Source organism: Anarrhichthys ocellatus, unplaced genomic scaffold (assembly GCF_004355925.1).
Source record: "Anarrhichthys ocellatus isolate YVR2014 unplaced genomic scaffold, GSC_Weel_1.0 scaffold41, whole genome shotgun sequence".
In the NCBI taxonomy this organism is placed as follows: domain Eukaryota; kingdom Metazoa; phylum Chordata; class Actinopteri; order Perciformes; family Anarhichadidae; genus Anarrhichthys; species Anarrhichthys ocellatus.
In genome coordinates this window covers 76,715-92,713 of record NW_022280071.1, presented here as the reverse complement: position 1 = coordinate 92,713, position 15,999 = coordinate 76,715, and the positions used below count along the sequence as shown (strand labels likewise).

General features: G+C 41.1%; 2 protein-coding genes across 2 annotated transcripts; one reads left to right on the top strand and one right to left on the bottom strand.

The window, feature by feature from the left end:
* Positions 1-373: 373 nt before the first annotated feature.
* Positions 374-4,317, bottom strand: tmem231 (transmembrane protein 231). Its single transcript, XM_031868182.1, has 7 exons — positions 3,891-4,317; positions 3,563-3,729; positions 3,280-3,408; positions 3,047-3,190; positions 2,283-2,364; positions 1,954-2,059; positions 374-1,017 (listed from the first exon to the last, which is right to left on the bottom strand). Exons 1-7 carry the CDS (start codon positions 4,027-4,029, stop codon positions 855-857), a joined length of 930 nt encoding a protein of 309 aa, XP_031724042.1. The 5' UTR covers positions 4,030-4,317; the 3' UTR covers positions 374-854.
* A 1,310-nt stretch (positions 4,318-5,627) lies between these two features.
* On the top strand, positions 5,628-15,651 carry gabarapl2 (GABA(A) receptor-associated protein like 2). The gene is made up of 4 exons (XM_031868184.1): positions 5,628-5,836; positions 7,097-7,152; positions 11,364-11,536; positions 15,450-15,651. The coding sequence occupies exons 1-4, from the start codon at positions 5,803-5,805 to the stop codon at positions 15,562-15,564; spliced, it is 378 nt and encodes a 125-aa protein (XP_031724044.1). The 5' UTR covers positions 5,628-5,802; the 3' UTR covers positions 15,565-15,651.
* The last annotated feature ends 348 nt before the right edge of the window (positions 15,652-15,999 follow it).

The following is a 15,999-nucleotide window of genomic DNA, read 5'->3' as shown; positions in this document are numbered from 1 at the left end:
ACAGAGACACGGTGAAGTTCAACAAAGTTCAGAGCAAAATTACTTATGCATGAATACAATATACTGAGTAGAAATATACTGTATACTACGTAAAAAATGACCATTACAGAAGTCAGTATGAGAAAGCAATAAAGGGTGTTTCGGGAAAGTGTGAGTCACTTCAACTAGCAGAGGTGGTATGAAAAGCCATAAATCTCCACCCAAAATATTATGCAGTTTCCTGCAGCAGAATGCAATATTGGCCGTGGACAGACACAGAGGTGCACACTCATTCTCTCACGCAAGCACACACACTGTGTGACTGTCTGATTCTCCTGGTGGAGATAAAGATGAAATTAAATAAAAGCATTGCAATTGAAGACAATACCAAACGTTAAAATGTACAAATCGTTTTTTTATTATCCATCACCTAAAGCTTTCTACAACAGAAAGAATGAAATGAGCTCATCCACAAAGAACTTCTTTAATCACTGTAACAAGTTGTCATAAACATACAAATAGTAAAAATATAGAAAATCTGTAAGTAATTTCTAGAAATGTCCTTCAAATAGAGGGAAAAGAAGAAATGCATTTTCATATAAATGAATTTGTGCATGTTTGTATAAAATACAGCCAAATCATGAATACAGCAAAGGGAATACAGCAAGTTCTTGCTTGGAGGTTCATTGCTCATTACTGGTTAAGTGAAGAGGACAAACTTAAAAAAGTGAAAAAAGGAAGAATTTGGTGTTTATGTGTTTTGTATTTGCAAAACTGACCTAATGGCTATTAGCAAAGCATCAGTGTTGGTGAGTCCCTGTGAGACATGTAGTCTGTTCTTGTATACCCGGAGGTCAAAGCACCGCACCGCTGCATCACGACAGATGAGGTTTTCCCGCTGGTACAGGTACGGTGGTTAGAACCTGGTTCTGGAAAACAAATCTCTGCACGCGTTCAAAGACCCAGAGGAAGACGAGGAGGACGCTGACATATTGAATCCAGGCAAATTTGATAGTTTCCCAGAAGCCAGGCCGATAGGTGGCAGGAAATAGGTTAAGGTGTAAATAAAGAGGATAACTTCACAGCAACATCCTGAACATTTCTGTAGCTTCAAATAAATATTTGCGAACAAATGCATCAGAGCTACTCCTTGCTTTGTTGACATAGGTGCGCCGGTCAGGCTTGCACTAAATGACCAGGATGGATGGATCCTGCTCATTTATGGAACAGTTCAAAGACGATGAGGAGCAGCTTCAACTTGACCTAAACAAAATAAACAACTGCAATGCCGATCGTTTCAGCTTTGTTTGCCAAAGTATCTCGCAGTGCAATGGAGGTGAAAGGAATTAGTTTTTGTGGAGCTAACTTGAAAAATGACAATGACAATGGTTACTCATGATGCCTCACAGGGAGCAGTTTTCATTGGGAATTTTTCTACCAAAAGATGGATACATTTTCTTGAAGGGATAAATAGCAGAGAGAAAGAAATTGCGATCTGGACATGTTGTTTTCCAGTAATAAACAAATGTCCGGCGCTAGGTGCTGTAAAATATTCAGATTAGCCTCTCTCCAGTCATAAGTCCTGTAAGGACGAAGTTCATGTGCTGTTTTACATTGTGTACACAAACACAGACAGACGGATGTTACCCTGACTATATAATATGCACTTATACCATGAACCACGGTAGAGTGATGTAGATCTTCTTGTGAGGTCAGCCTCTTCACTGAAATACACAAATACTGTGGGAAATATTTTGTGCAGATGCAGATCACAGTATTGTATTTTCAACATTCAATTAAATGATCAATGGACTTGCATTTGTAAAGCGCCTTTCTAGTCTTCCGACCACTCAAATACATTTTTCCCAAAGATGGTATCTGTCATTTTAGATAGTTGTTATCAGGCTTATGTCTGCTGAAGTCTTCAGAAGCGATGTAAAAGAACAACACCTTCCTGCATTTATTAAAGGATATCTAATGACCTCCATAGGGTACCGGATCTCAGCGTTGAGCTGAAAGGGAGAGCCTGCAGCGCGCCCCACAGTCCAGACTGGCATGGGACAGGACAGTACTGTGGTCACTATGGTAGGAAAAAAAGAAAGGGACGAAGAGACAGAGAGAGAAAAGTGAGAGTTGTCATCATTAAAATATCCACATGTTATGCAGTGGATGTAATAAGTAAGGTTTAAGTCCGCTCAAAGGTGGTGGTTTAGCTTAAGTTCCAGGTTTAGTCACACAGTATATACGTACTACACAGCAGTAATAAAAGCAAGCAAGCTAAATAGGTTGCTTTGTCAACTTACAGTTTCTTTCCTGGTAGCTCTGAATTATGTTGTCAAGGCTGTACGCACTCGCAAAGGGGCTGGAGCCATCGATCACTGACACCTTGAGAAAAGACACATTAATGTTGGGGTAGGCAATTCATTTTGGAAACACTTTTTGTTATATTTGTTGAAATAAATTCTCCTTACATCATGACAGCAATCAATAAATCAAATTCTTTGACGACTAAAACAAAATCTGGTATCTGGTATCAGGCAGACATTTGCTCAAGCTAGCGAGTGTTGTTTACGTTCATTATGATGATGTTTTTTATTTGATGTAAATGAGACTCGAGGTAGATGGATAATATTAGCGACGACAACGAAGCGCTGCTCCACCTCCACGCTCTCTGCTCTCTCTTGGACTTGTACTCCACTTAGACTGTATCTAAGAAACTGACGTGGTCAACATGAAGTTGGATAAGTCATTGGTTCGTGCCATTTTAAAGGTTTAAGTAAAAAATGTTGTCTGTAGCCATCTTGATTTTTGGCAGTAACCACCTTTTTAAAAAAGTTTCATAAGCACATTTGTGGGAAGACTACTGTATTTGCACGCTTCACTGTGGTCTAGTCTCTCCTCTCTTCACAAACATGGGCCTCCCATTTCAGCTCATCCATCCTTGCTCGCTCACAACTGCGCCTTCTCCCAATTCATGAATTTGCCTTTTTCATACATTTTTGTTGATTGCTTAAAAGGGAAAGGAGAAAACAAGAGAAGAAGAACAGGTGGATTGGTGAACTCTCACATTGTACATGTCGTACAGTCCCCGGTGAGGCAGCGGTGTCCTCTGCAGCAGCCTCAGGTCTCCGCTGACCGACAGCTTAGCTCCGGGAACGGAAGAGGAGTGTTGCACATAAGCCAGGCTCTGCATCACCACTGTGGACATGCGCTGGGGAGAACGCAAAGACATAATGCGCTTTACTTTAGTGGGAACTTCGACTGAGACTGGTCTGGATAGCCCGGGTGTGGAATACATACAAAGAGCTTGTAGCTGAAGGTGAGCAGCAGTTGGACACTGTACACCTGTTCCTCCGGTTTTAGAGGTAGCTGCAGTTGAAAAATCAGGAGATCCGACTTCCCATCCTGGTTCTGGTCGTCTTCTCTCACCTGTAGAGTGTGTTCACCCACACAGAAAATATAAAAACATACTGTTAAGTAAATCACCTCTGTGTTATAAAAAACAGCAGTGTTTGACGTAATTATTATGCAAGTACACGCCCCATGCAGGGGACAGGTGTGAGGGAACTGAGTGTGTTCTCACAGAGACAGAAGGGATCCGGAGATTGGCCCCAAGCATGTTGTTAAGATGGGGGAAGGAGCTCCAGGCCACATAGTCTCCCCGAGTACTGGTTGCTGCCACCAGCAGAGTCTGGTACTGGAACCGCACAACCGGTTGTTCCTCATAGGTCCTTCTTTTAATCCAGAAACCTAAAATAGCATGGCAATCATGGTTAAATAGCGGGCAAGCACGTCTACTAACAAACGCGCACATCACAAGACGTGTGTAAAGTTACTAAATAAGCAATAGCCACATAAGCAACGGTCATAATAGTTTAGCTCGAGTTGGACATTACAGTAAGTTACTGTACCTTGGCTCCTGTAGGCAACGAGCAGAGGTGAGATGTAGGTGAGGCACAAAACAACAAACAGAAACAGGGTGGCTTTCGTGCAAACACTCGTTTTATACCGAATCAAAGCCGGGTGAGAATAGACGTCATAGAAAGCCATCGGTAACTATATAAATAGCGTTCGTGGCCGCGAGTGTTATGTATCATCAAGTCAGCCGGCTAGTTAGCTAGCTAGCTGAGTCAAGCTAACGTTTAAGCTAGCATATATGGTACGTGAGTAAAACTAAGTGGATTCAACGGAGGATTAGCACGAGTAGACACAGATTAACCCTCGGTAAGTAAAAGAGAACGTATTTTTGGCAAAACGTAGCGTATAAACATGCTATTTATGTTAGCCACCTGGCTAGTCTTGTGCCATACACCGCGCCATGTTTTAGCTTAGCCTAGCGTCGCACGGTTACCATGGATATACATTCGTGCTGCATTCAATCAATATCGGTACAATGGGACGAACAGGAATCCCTCTGTTATTCCGCTGTGGGAGTGTAACGTGCAGATCCCTATCTAGTGGCCCTCTCACACATAGTTTAAATGGCCTAAATGTGCTACTCTTGTAGTGTTACCTATTTAGAGATACAAACTAAATTTGTATTGCTCATTTAATCCTTTTGGACTTTATTTTACAAAATTAGTGACAGCAATAGTGGCAGTTGATTGACACTTCTGTAGTTATTCTCACTGAGTGGGAGCAGTTGCGTAGCACAACAAATCTGGGCCCTGTACATATGGAGCCTCAATGGGCCCCCTTCCCCTTTTAATACATCCCATGTAACTCCTGTACATATATACAATTACTATATTTTGTCATAAAAGACTATTTATTTACAATTCTGTCTGATATCAGGCAAATTCAGAGTATCAATATAAAATGTCCCTCTCCCTCTGTGTGTGTTGTAGTCAGAGCTTTACCTTGCTATGTTGACATGGTGGCTAGCTCGTCATGTCCGACACTCTGCACTGCTTACAGCAGAAACTGCTGATAACAAAGGCATCGTAACGGACGCATAGGACTCACCCTCCGGTTCCCCCTCAAGTAAACTGTCAGTGCAAACAACGGCAACAGTGCTGTTAGCACCGTTAGCTTTACTTGAGTAGACAATTTCCATTTTATGCTACTTTGTACTTCTACTAATAAAATATTGTGCTTTTTCCTCCACTACATTTTCCTTAATAACTTAAGTTACTAGTTACATTTCAGATTTATATTAATGCAAAAATATATATAATTATTTAATACATTATAATACGGTATTTTTATATTAATACAACATCTGATAACACCATCCAGACCTACAGAGTCGTGGGTTCCAACTCAGTTTGTAAGCACTGACAGCACTGTTGTTGTTGTTAGCACAGTTAGCTTCTCGCCGTCGGCTCAGCTGTCCTTTGAAGTAAGGTACACATTAATGTGTCAATAACTATAATCCAGTACCATATAATAAACATTATTCTGAAATGGGCCATTCTGCATAATGAGTACTTTTACTTTTGGTACTTTAAGTATGTTTTGATGCCAATACAATGCTTTTTTTGAATGCAGGACTTTTACTCAACAAAGTAACTAAGTAATCTGCACTGTAGCATTAAGTAAAAGGTCTGAGTACTTCTTCCACCAGTGCCTGGCAATTGATGGACTGATTGTTTCCGGGAGAACTTGAAGGTAGCATCTTTATCACCACCCCCTCTGTCAGACAGTGACGTCACCTCACAGCTAGACGGACAGTTAGAAGCTTTGGGCAGAGAGACATTGTTGACGTTTTGTTTTGATCGCTTTTGTCAGGATTTTTTGGACGTCACGCTGACATTATCCGCTGATTTAGAAGCCAGCCTTTTCCTCGCCACCATCACGCCTCAGTGCGGGGACCCAGCAAAGATGAAATGGATGTTTAAAGAGGACCATTCCCTCGGTAACGGGGTTTGGATTGTTATGAAACGAGAGATGCTCTTGTCATGTCATGCGCCCTCCCTTTCTGTTTTGCTCCCTCCGCGATTTTGCCATATCATTCCCCATAGGTGCAGAAACGCATGCGACTCGCAAACGACCGATCCATAGCCGCTAACGTTGCATGACTAGCAACAACAAATGCTAACATGTTCTGCCTGCAAGTCAAATGACTGCTGTTAAATCTGGTTCATGTTTAACGTTGCTGATCCATCATATTAGTGAGCCCCCCCTTAAACCTATCTTATGTTTGCATGGGAAAGTTTCACTGCCATACTCCATTCAAGTATCTGACAATGTAATGCCGGGTTGCATACATATATAGGCAATGGCTTATAGTAGTGACGTTAGATGATTAAGAATGATACAACACAAAGAAGTCCTTTCTCTCAATAGTAACTTTTTGCATTGCTCCACACTGCCTCCGGGACAGTATGCTGACAAAATACAGCAAAAGTTTCTTTTTTTTCTTTTAAATAACAGCAATATATTTAATTGAAATGAGCAGTGACTGTGTACTAAGTGGGTGCCAAATTTAAGGGTGTTATCTTAATATTTGTTCCAGAGCTTGTAACGTGTTCCACTAACGTGAACATTGTAATGTGTCAGGGTGAATATTCATTTACCAGAATTCTGAATGGAGTTTGGTGTAAAGTTCCCCCACACTGGGCCAGGTTTGATTTGCAGCACCAAGAGCTCCTCAGCTCCCTTAGGCTTCCCCTGTTCACATCCTCTTCAGTTAACCTCCACTGTCCTTTTTTTTTTTTAAAGCAACGCTGCTCGAGACGATTCCAAAAGTAGGCCTCTTATCTGGGCTAATGAGAGCCTAAATGGTTCCACCACATCTTATCGCTCATCACCTCTCGGGCCTCTGTTCAGTGTCTGCCTGCTGCATCTGGTCCTGCCCACAAAGCATAGAAATAGAAGCACCATCACTCTTTGATAATTACCAACATGTTTAGCATCACTTAATAAAGACTGTTGTGATTAAGATCACTAAAACTAGAGAAGATAATCACTCTTTGACTTTGTACATAGTCCGTCTGTCCAGGTGTCTGTCTTTATGCTGGGTTTGGTCCCACGTATCTCCATACGCCAAGCCCATACTGACAGACTGGGCTTGGCTGTGGTTGGCATTAAAGGCACTAGAGGAGGAAGGCTCCCAGGAGGCCTCACTCATCCCTTTTAAACCTGACTTCCTGTTTGTTTCCCCTCTCTCCCTCAGAGCACCGATGTGTGGAGTCAGCCAAAATACGCAACAAATATCCTGACAGAGTACCGGTGAGTAAGAGGTGGGGGGGTTAAGGGTAAAGATAGGGTCTTTCTCAAACCGGACCCTCCCCATTCCGTTTGTTGTCACACTCTCAGCTGAATGAAGCACCCTTCTTAAAAGATGGAGGGTGTAAACACAGTGGCGAGCTTTGGGAACGAACTTGCCTTCTCTCCGACGGCAACAGTAACCATCGCGACATTTCGCAACGATGATTTCGCATCAAGGGGCAACTGTTACACACAGCGCTAATAATGAGCGACATAAGCAGTGGCTGCTGGTCAATAGAGGGCAGTAGGGCATTTGAAAACGCATATGTTTTGCTACGTTTACACTGAGCGTCCACACTACGCCGGCGTTTTCGAGCACCGAAAACGGAGGAGTTTGAAAATGGTCCCGAAGACGGATACGTTTGAAAACGCCGGGGTTGCGTATTCGTGTGGACGGTCGAAAACGGATATGTTTGGAAACGAATTCGTCACACACCTATCACGTGACCGTTTCCTGGAAATCTACCAGGTTAATTTAACATGGACAACTGATTACAGGCAATGCTGACCTTGTTGTCTTTACTAGCAGCTGTTGTTCAGTTAAAGTCTGCATTATTACGGAGGAAGCAGCTGTTATTGGAGCGGCGTGTCCAGCGGCGTTATCAGACCTAAGGAGCGGCCGTCTGAAGTCACGGTTAGCGGCTTTAGGGAGGGTGATGGACACAAAATGGAGGACTTTCCTTTTCTTAATAATGCTTATTTTGTTTTGCACACCTATTGTGAAGTCCGCAGATAAAATGTAAAGGAACAAAAGAAGTAATTGCTCTCCAGTAGGACAGATTCTTCAGCCACCAGCTGAAGAACAAACAACAACGGAACCGAGAGGAAACGAGTGAGAGACGTGTGTTGACCATATGTATGGACCCATAATCTAGTAAACCTTTATGTATAAGTGTTAATTTTAAAGTAAATTTGATGTGTAAGAGAGAGAGATAGAGAAAGACCTGCAGCGCTGTAACTAACATTAAGTCTGAAAAATAAAACTTCTAAAACTTTCCACGAAATGTGTCTGTTTGAGTTCATAGAGGAAGATTTTAGAGAAGATCTTAAGTACCAAACACGACCTTTCAAGACTACTTTATTACTCTGTCGTATTTTTTTAAACTAAGCAACTAATCTACTTCCTGGTTACATCGGCACGCATGCGCAGTGTACGTGAATAGTCACGTGATATTAGTTTTCAGGTGTTTTAGTGTGGACGGAGATAATCTCGAAAACAATGCTGAAACGCCGTGTGGACGGAGATGGTGTGGACATGGCTTAATGAAACATGAGAACACCAGGGCACACATGGAGAACTCTGTCAAGCTACATATTAGGCAAAGTAAAAAACTTTTCTTCTACATAGTTGTCCTCAGTCTCATCTGCTTAACTTGGTCATGGAGGCACCAACATTTAATTGAGATTGTAAATTAACAGTGAAAACTCATCATAGCTTAATTTAACATCAGTATTCCTAATTACACTTCATGTTTACTTCTCCTGATCTTTACCTCCTGATCTTTACCTCTCTATTAGTTTCCCCAACAAACAAGGTCCATTGGGGCATCTCAATAAATAAACATGTTCTATTATATATAGAATATATATATATATATATATAGAATATATATATATATATATATATATATATATATATATGACGTGTTTGTCACACGTTATTTACTGCTTTTTTTCGTGTTGGAATAAATATTAATTATTTAACTGCAAAGTAGTAATGCGTGTTTGATACCTTAATTGTTTTGCATTAAATCATACTGGGATGTTTGCTGAAATTGATTGGATGTGGCACAACCCTACCTAGAACATGTTCCACCAGCCACCACTGGACATAAGTAACAGTGAGGGAACAGTGGAGTCATTACATTCACTCCACATAAAATAAGTCTTTAAGCCGATAAAGAAGAATCAGAATCTGGTCTATTGCTAAGTTAGTTTTTACACACAAGTTTGCTTTGAAGTTTTGGTGCATTAACAGGAAACATACATATAGAATAAATGAAAGACAGTTAATATATTAAATAATAGGCCTATTATTAAAAAAATGTGTACAATGTATCTGTTTGAAATGAAAGAGCTTGGCAAAGGTATATTCTAGTGGATGTGCAAATATTCACAGGGTTTAAGAATAAAAAGAAATATACAGAGAAACTAAAGCTAAAAAAAAATCAAACTTACTCCCATGCTACCTTTGTGGCATTTCTTTTTTTTTTTGGTAAACCTCTCCTCGTTTTTAACTCCGATGTTTATGAGCTTCTCTTTTTTTAACAATCAAATGAACTACCGTTTTCTAGACAAGACATTTCCTCCATAGTACAATGTAACCCTTAACTTGTTGACATCTGTATGACAGTATTAAATGTCTACCTTAGTTAGAGCAGTTTACGTTTGTTCAGGTAGTTGCGCGGAACAATAGTTCGCAGCATCTTCCATGATGAACGCAACACGCTTTTGCACTTCCACTTCCTGCTATTTGGTTTGGGATGGCACTCAATCTGGCAGACCCACCACACCAACGTGCAAACGGCGCAAAATTCGGGTAAGGAGAGGTTTGAGAAAGGCCCCATAGAGCGATCAACAGAGTCAAGAGATAAGGAGCGAGTGAATGACAGTTAAGGACGGGGGCAGAAGAGAACGAGTGCGTGGTAATAATAGTCTGGTTAGACAGATTAGGAGAGCAGCACAGAGAAGCAGAGTTCCAACTGTGACCCTGATGAAGAATCCCTAAAACTTAAAGCTTAAAACCATCTATGGAACAACTCTGATGACACCTTATTGTACACTGCAGAGTAACCTATACGGAAACCTTCAGGATGTTCTCACAATCAAATGCCTTTATTCGGAATTCGCCAGTCATCAACACTAGTTTGAAAGAGAAACTGAATAAGTGACATATGAAAAAAAAAACCCACCATGACATGTTCACTGGCCTCCATGCTTATTTCTACTGTTTACTAACCACACTTCCCGGTTTGCGAAGTCAAACCTGACACACCAGGAAAAACGAAGCTGGCAGGAAGGGAATATAGCATAAAGAGTGACACCTCAGATCAGAGTGCATACAGAGGGACTGAGGAAGCACACACTCTGGGCCTTTTGTGTGGATGATAAAGCCTGTTAAACTCAATGCCCTTGAGTAATTCCTGCGTTCTGTATCTGCTTAATGGGAAGACGGCTTCTTCCTATTGTTAAAGGCTCACTGCATTGTTAGACCTCACAAAAGAGACAGAGCTCAAGACTGGAGGGGCATCGTAAACAGGGGCAAAGTAGTGCTGCAAAGACATTTACATTCATTTCATAATAACACACTTACTGGACAATTTATACAAAAGTCTGTATATGCAACTATTTAAAAAGGTATTTTTTGTCCTCACTCAAAAATAGTCGTCCACATTCTGTTTAAACCTGTATTACTGCACAGTGTCAGATAAAGATCAGGCTACACTAATATTATTAGTATTATATTTGTAGAATTGGATTCCAGTGGCGGCTGGGTAGGATTGTATTGTATTGTGCTTTTCTTAGAAACAAGTAGGGGGGCTTAAAGGAAAAAAGGGGGAACCACTGTTCTAGACGAATCATCAAGATCTGCTTTCAATGCTTTAAAGCTGCAAAGTCAATATTATTATATAAGCAATGGATTAGATGACCATGTGTAATGTGAAGGGGGTCGCTTGTCATGATAAACCCACAGGAAATTATCGCTGTTTCTCTCAATTAATAATTCACGTTTTTTAGCTGGTTTTGAGGCCCACAGCCTGAATGCTTTCAGCCAGCACCAGCACTCTCATCAACGGCCGCGTATTGGGGCCATTGTAGGTCAAAAACATATATATTTACGGAGCAGGGGGAGGGGGTTACATTCTGAGAAAAACTTATAATCAAGTCAGAAATGTTATGAGAAAAAAACTTGGTTATTCCCTTAAATTAAAGTGGCAAATTTACGAGAAAAAACTCACAAATTTGAAAGATTATAAAGTCATACATTTACGAGAAAAAAAGAAATAGTGGAGTGCAAGTAATGCTTTGCTCGTCAGGCTTATCACCATCGATTACTAGTGACATATGTTACTGACATTTTTAGATAGCAACTAACATTCACAAAACTGTGAAGCTGCATATTAGAGCGTGCCAAATCACACCTGGTTTTTCTGTTAATGCATGTGCTCCAGGTGATAGTGGAGAAGGTCTCCGGCTCTCAGATAGTGGACATTGATAAGAGGAAGTACCTGGTGCCCTCTGACATCACAGTGGCCCAGTTCATGTGGATCATCAGGAAACGCATCCAGCTGCCTTCGGAGAAAGCCATCTTCCTCTTTGTCGACAAAACTGTCCCCCAATCCAGGTGAGAACAACCCTTCATTCGGCTGTCGTAATAGTGGAAGCGAGTGAGGCAGAAGCCTTGTTTCCAGTCCCGTGTCTTTATGAACATTTTGAAGTATTGCAATAGAAAAGGGAAATGGAAACAGTCAAATTCCATAAAACTTCGGCAAAAAATGTTTTTACACTCGCTTGAGATGGTTTTTGACTTTGTCGAAAAGGAGTTAATGTAGTAAACATTTAACTCACAGGACTGACTGGCTGTTTCCATTGTTGGCGTCCTTCAAAATATTCCCATAACGCGTGGATGCTTGTCCGTCTCCGGACAACATGAAACGTGGGCAATACTAGCTGACATGAAAGAACACTTAAAACTTGCCCGATTGACACAAATTCCTGAAGGCAAGCCGACTTGTTTTGCTTCCGATTCTCAACCTCTACTTCTTCTTCTTCTCTGTTTACTGGTGGATTACCGCCATGTGTACCCTACAGAGCCAACTTCTGACCAAGCTACGCTGTAGCCAAGTCCAAACCAATCGACAGAGACACGCGTAATTCACATTTATTTTTTGTGACATTCTAAAACTTCGCTTGACAACTGAATGGAAACACTGCTCGTGAAATCTTTAATGCAGAATTGTTTCCTGTTTTCAATCTTCATAATTTGTGGCATGAAGAACCGTAGCAAATGTCCCCCCCAAAGTACCCAGGTGTTGCACTATGTAAAATGCATTGAAGAGGCCTCGAGTGGCTGTGCAGCTTTTTGGATGCTGATCTCATTTGCTTGTGGTAATTATGGTCAGTTCTCAGAATCGATGTTGGAATGTTATGTTTCAAAAGAGGTTTGCATAATTCTGTGAAGTGACTTTTTTGTTAACACTGTACAATTCAGTAAATCTATATTAGAACCAAGGGGGCAACCTCTGAGTCTGAAAAGTGAAACTAATGCGGAAGTGTCTTAAACCGGCATTCTCTCTAATGTCCATCAGGGGGCGACTCCTCTGGTTGTATAGAAGTCTATGAGAAAATGACTACTTCTCATTTGATTTATTACCTCAGTAAACATTGTAAACATGAATTTGTGGTCTCAATCTCTAGTTTCAAGTCTTGCTGTTCATTTAATAAATAATGGTCCCATTAAGAGCCAACTAGACCAGAAAGCAGGGTATGATTTAGGGGTGTGGCTACCACGGCGTTGTCCGGTCTGTTTATTTTCGTATATTGATGCTGCTATACATTTTCATCAGAGCCTATAGACCAGGGGTCACTAATAGGCGGACTGCGGTCCGGGTCCAGATGCCGTGGTATCCGGACCCTGGACCTAAAACCGATGGATAATTGAGAATTATTTAATTTTGACGGAGCGCTTCTATTTTAACCGGCGCAGTTTTCCAGCCTTTACTGCCCTTATTCAGCGGTCCAGGAAGTACACCGACTAATTACATACGTTGTAAATCATATCACGTGATGCTGCTCAGCCTATCAAATATGTGTATCCACGATAAGCATCATGGATTGAGTGACATATAAACAAACGGGAGAGACTGGACGAGAGGTCGAACAATCAGAATAGTACATGAGTCAGAGAAATTATTTCACATGGCGTTCTCCAAAAAGAGAAAAGTGGACTGCGAGACCAGAGTCTTTAACCAAGAATGGACAGACTCTTATACAGTGCATCCGGAAAGTATTCACAGTGCTTCACTTTTTCCACATTTTGTAATGTTACAGCCTTATTACAAAATGGATTAAATGCATTTTTGTCCTCAAAATTCTACACACAATACCCCCATGACAAAGTGAAAAAAGTTTGTTTAAAATTTTTGCAAATCTATTAAAAATACAGAATGAAAATATAACAGGTACATACGTATTCACAGCCTTTGCTCAATACTTTGTTGAAGCACCCTTGGCAGCAATTACAGCCTCAAGTCTTTTTGAGTATGATGCTACAAGCTTGGCACACCTATTTTTGGGCAGTTTCTCCCATTCTTCTTTGCAGGACCTCTCAAGCTCCATCAGGTTGGATGGGGAGCGTTGGTGCACAGCCAATTTTCAGATCTCTCCAGAGATGTTCAATCGGGTTCAAGTCTGGGCTCTGGCTGGGCCACTCAAGGACATTCACAGAGTTGTCCCGAAGCCACTCCTTTGTTATCTTGGCTGTGTGCTTAGGGTCGTTGTCCTGTTGGAAGATGAACCTTCGCCCCAGTCTGAGGTCCAGAGCGCTTTGGAGCAGGTTTTCATCAAGGATGTCTCTGTACATTGCTGCATTCATCTTTCCCTCGATTCTGACTAGTCTCCCAGTTCCTGCCACTGAAGAACATCCCCACAGCATGATGCTGCCACCATGCTTCACTGTAGGGATGGTGTTGGCCAGGTGATGAGCGGTGCCTGGTTTCCTCCAGACATGACGCTTGGCATTGAGGCCACTCTGTATATAAGAAGTGGACGTAATCATCGTGGCATCAGTCATTGGTTTGTGGACTGATGTTTTGAAGCCTTGAGTTCTGTGATTTTGCTGTCGCCATCTTGGATTTCGGCCATCGCAATGTTGTTTTTTTCGCAACCAATCAACGGAAGTGACCATATTCTGACTGCGGAGGAGTGAGGCCATGGTAGAGACCTGTCAATCAGTCAAACCCGCCCTAAAGCATACTCCACTTTATGGTCTGTTTGACTCTAAATGGACCATAATTTACTAAATGAACATCATGCTGTATTGAAGAAGACTTGAAACTAGAGATTGAGACCATAAACTCATGTTTACAATGTTTACTGAGGGAATAAATCAAGAGAGAAGTAGAGTCATTTTCTCATAGACTTCTATACAACCAGAGGAGTTGCCCCCTGATGGACAATTAGAGAGAATGCAGGTTTAAGGCACTTTAGCATTTGCTTCACTTTTCAGGGCTGGAGGTTTTTGTCTGGTACTCCAGCATTATTTGGGGAAGTGGTTTTGGAGGGAGGCCTGAAGTGGGTGTCATTTTTTTCAATTGAAGTCTTTCAAATTCTAGCCAACTCTTGCAACTCTTAACATCTTTAACAAGTGAAGATCTGCTGTTCCTGTCACATCTCACTCAGCATGTGGTATCACTACATGGTGGTAGTATATTGCAATGAAATATTTATACTGTGATCATTTTTGATGGCTAGAATAAAGATGTTAAAGAGTGCAGGTGTATGCTGGGTTGAGAATCAGAATCAGAACCATTTATTGCCAAGGTACAGTATGTTGCACATACAAGGAATTTGACATGACGGGTGGTGCGTAACATTAAACAATCAACAACAATCAACACAGTGCAAAAAGTAGAAACATATTAAAATTTACAGTAAAATAAAGTAAAATATAAAATAAAGTGCACAAACGAACAGATAACAGGACTATAAACAAGTGAGATGTACAGTGTAATGTAAAAGTGTAGAGTGTATTTAAGAATGAATGGGCAAAGCAAGATTGATGACCAGTCCTTTTAATACTGTAATTTAATTTTATACATTATATAATATTTGTTTACATTTCTGCAAATTGCCACTACGCTGAATGAGCTATTAGCAGTTCCTGTTTGCAGTGGTTGCCGCCTAATAGCAAATATGTTAGCAAAAAGTTGCCTGTTTACACTTGTGTGTAAGTATTCGTATTTATTCAATGATATTATTAACGTCTGAAATTCAAAAGAGTCATTTTAGATGGACGACTGCATTTCTGTCGGCCTATAGTTGTTGTGACTACAGCCTTTTCAAAAAAATTGGAAATAATTTCTGCTTTTTGCATGCGTTTTGTCCTTTTGGGGCTGCTCTAGGTTTTTTGGAAAACTGATGTCAAATTTCTGTCGATCAGCACAAAACAACCACTATTGGAGGCATTCATCTTTACAGACCCATACATATATATATCATTTATTCTGCTTAACTGCTGTTTGTGCTGTGTGTTGCAGTCTGACTATGGGCCAACTCTATGACAAGGAGAAGGATGAGGACGGCTTCCTGTATGTGGCCTACAGCGGAGAGAACACCTTTGGTTACAAGGCCTTTTATACAACACGGGGTTAACGCCACACACACACACACACACACACGGTAGGGCCCAACATACACTTGAGCACCATCTTTCAAACCTTGGCCGTTTCAGGTGTTACACAAGTAAGGCACCCACACACGTGGCACAGTTATTTATGGTCAATTTTTGATACTAAAAAAACACACATTCATGGTGGGAATGAACTCCACCGATACACCGCCACAAACTGGTAACAAACCTGCTTGAAATGCTTGACTTTAATGGCTGGTCTTTTGTCACGATCGCTGTTCAAAAGGTCAGTTGTGGGGAGAAATGTCGTCAACACTGCCGTTAAAGTAAGAGTAACAACGCACATTATAGGCACATCATTCATTTTCATATTGACATCAGTATTAAACTTTTAAAGAAAACTTATTTAGGCTCTGACACACACACACACACACACACACACACGCCGATCATCACCC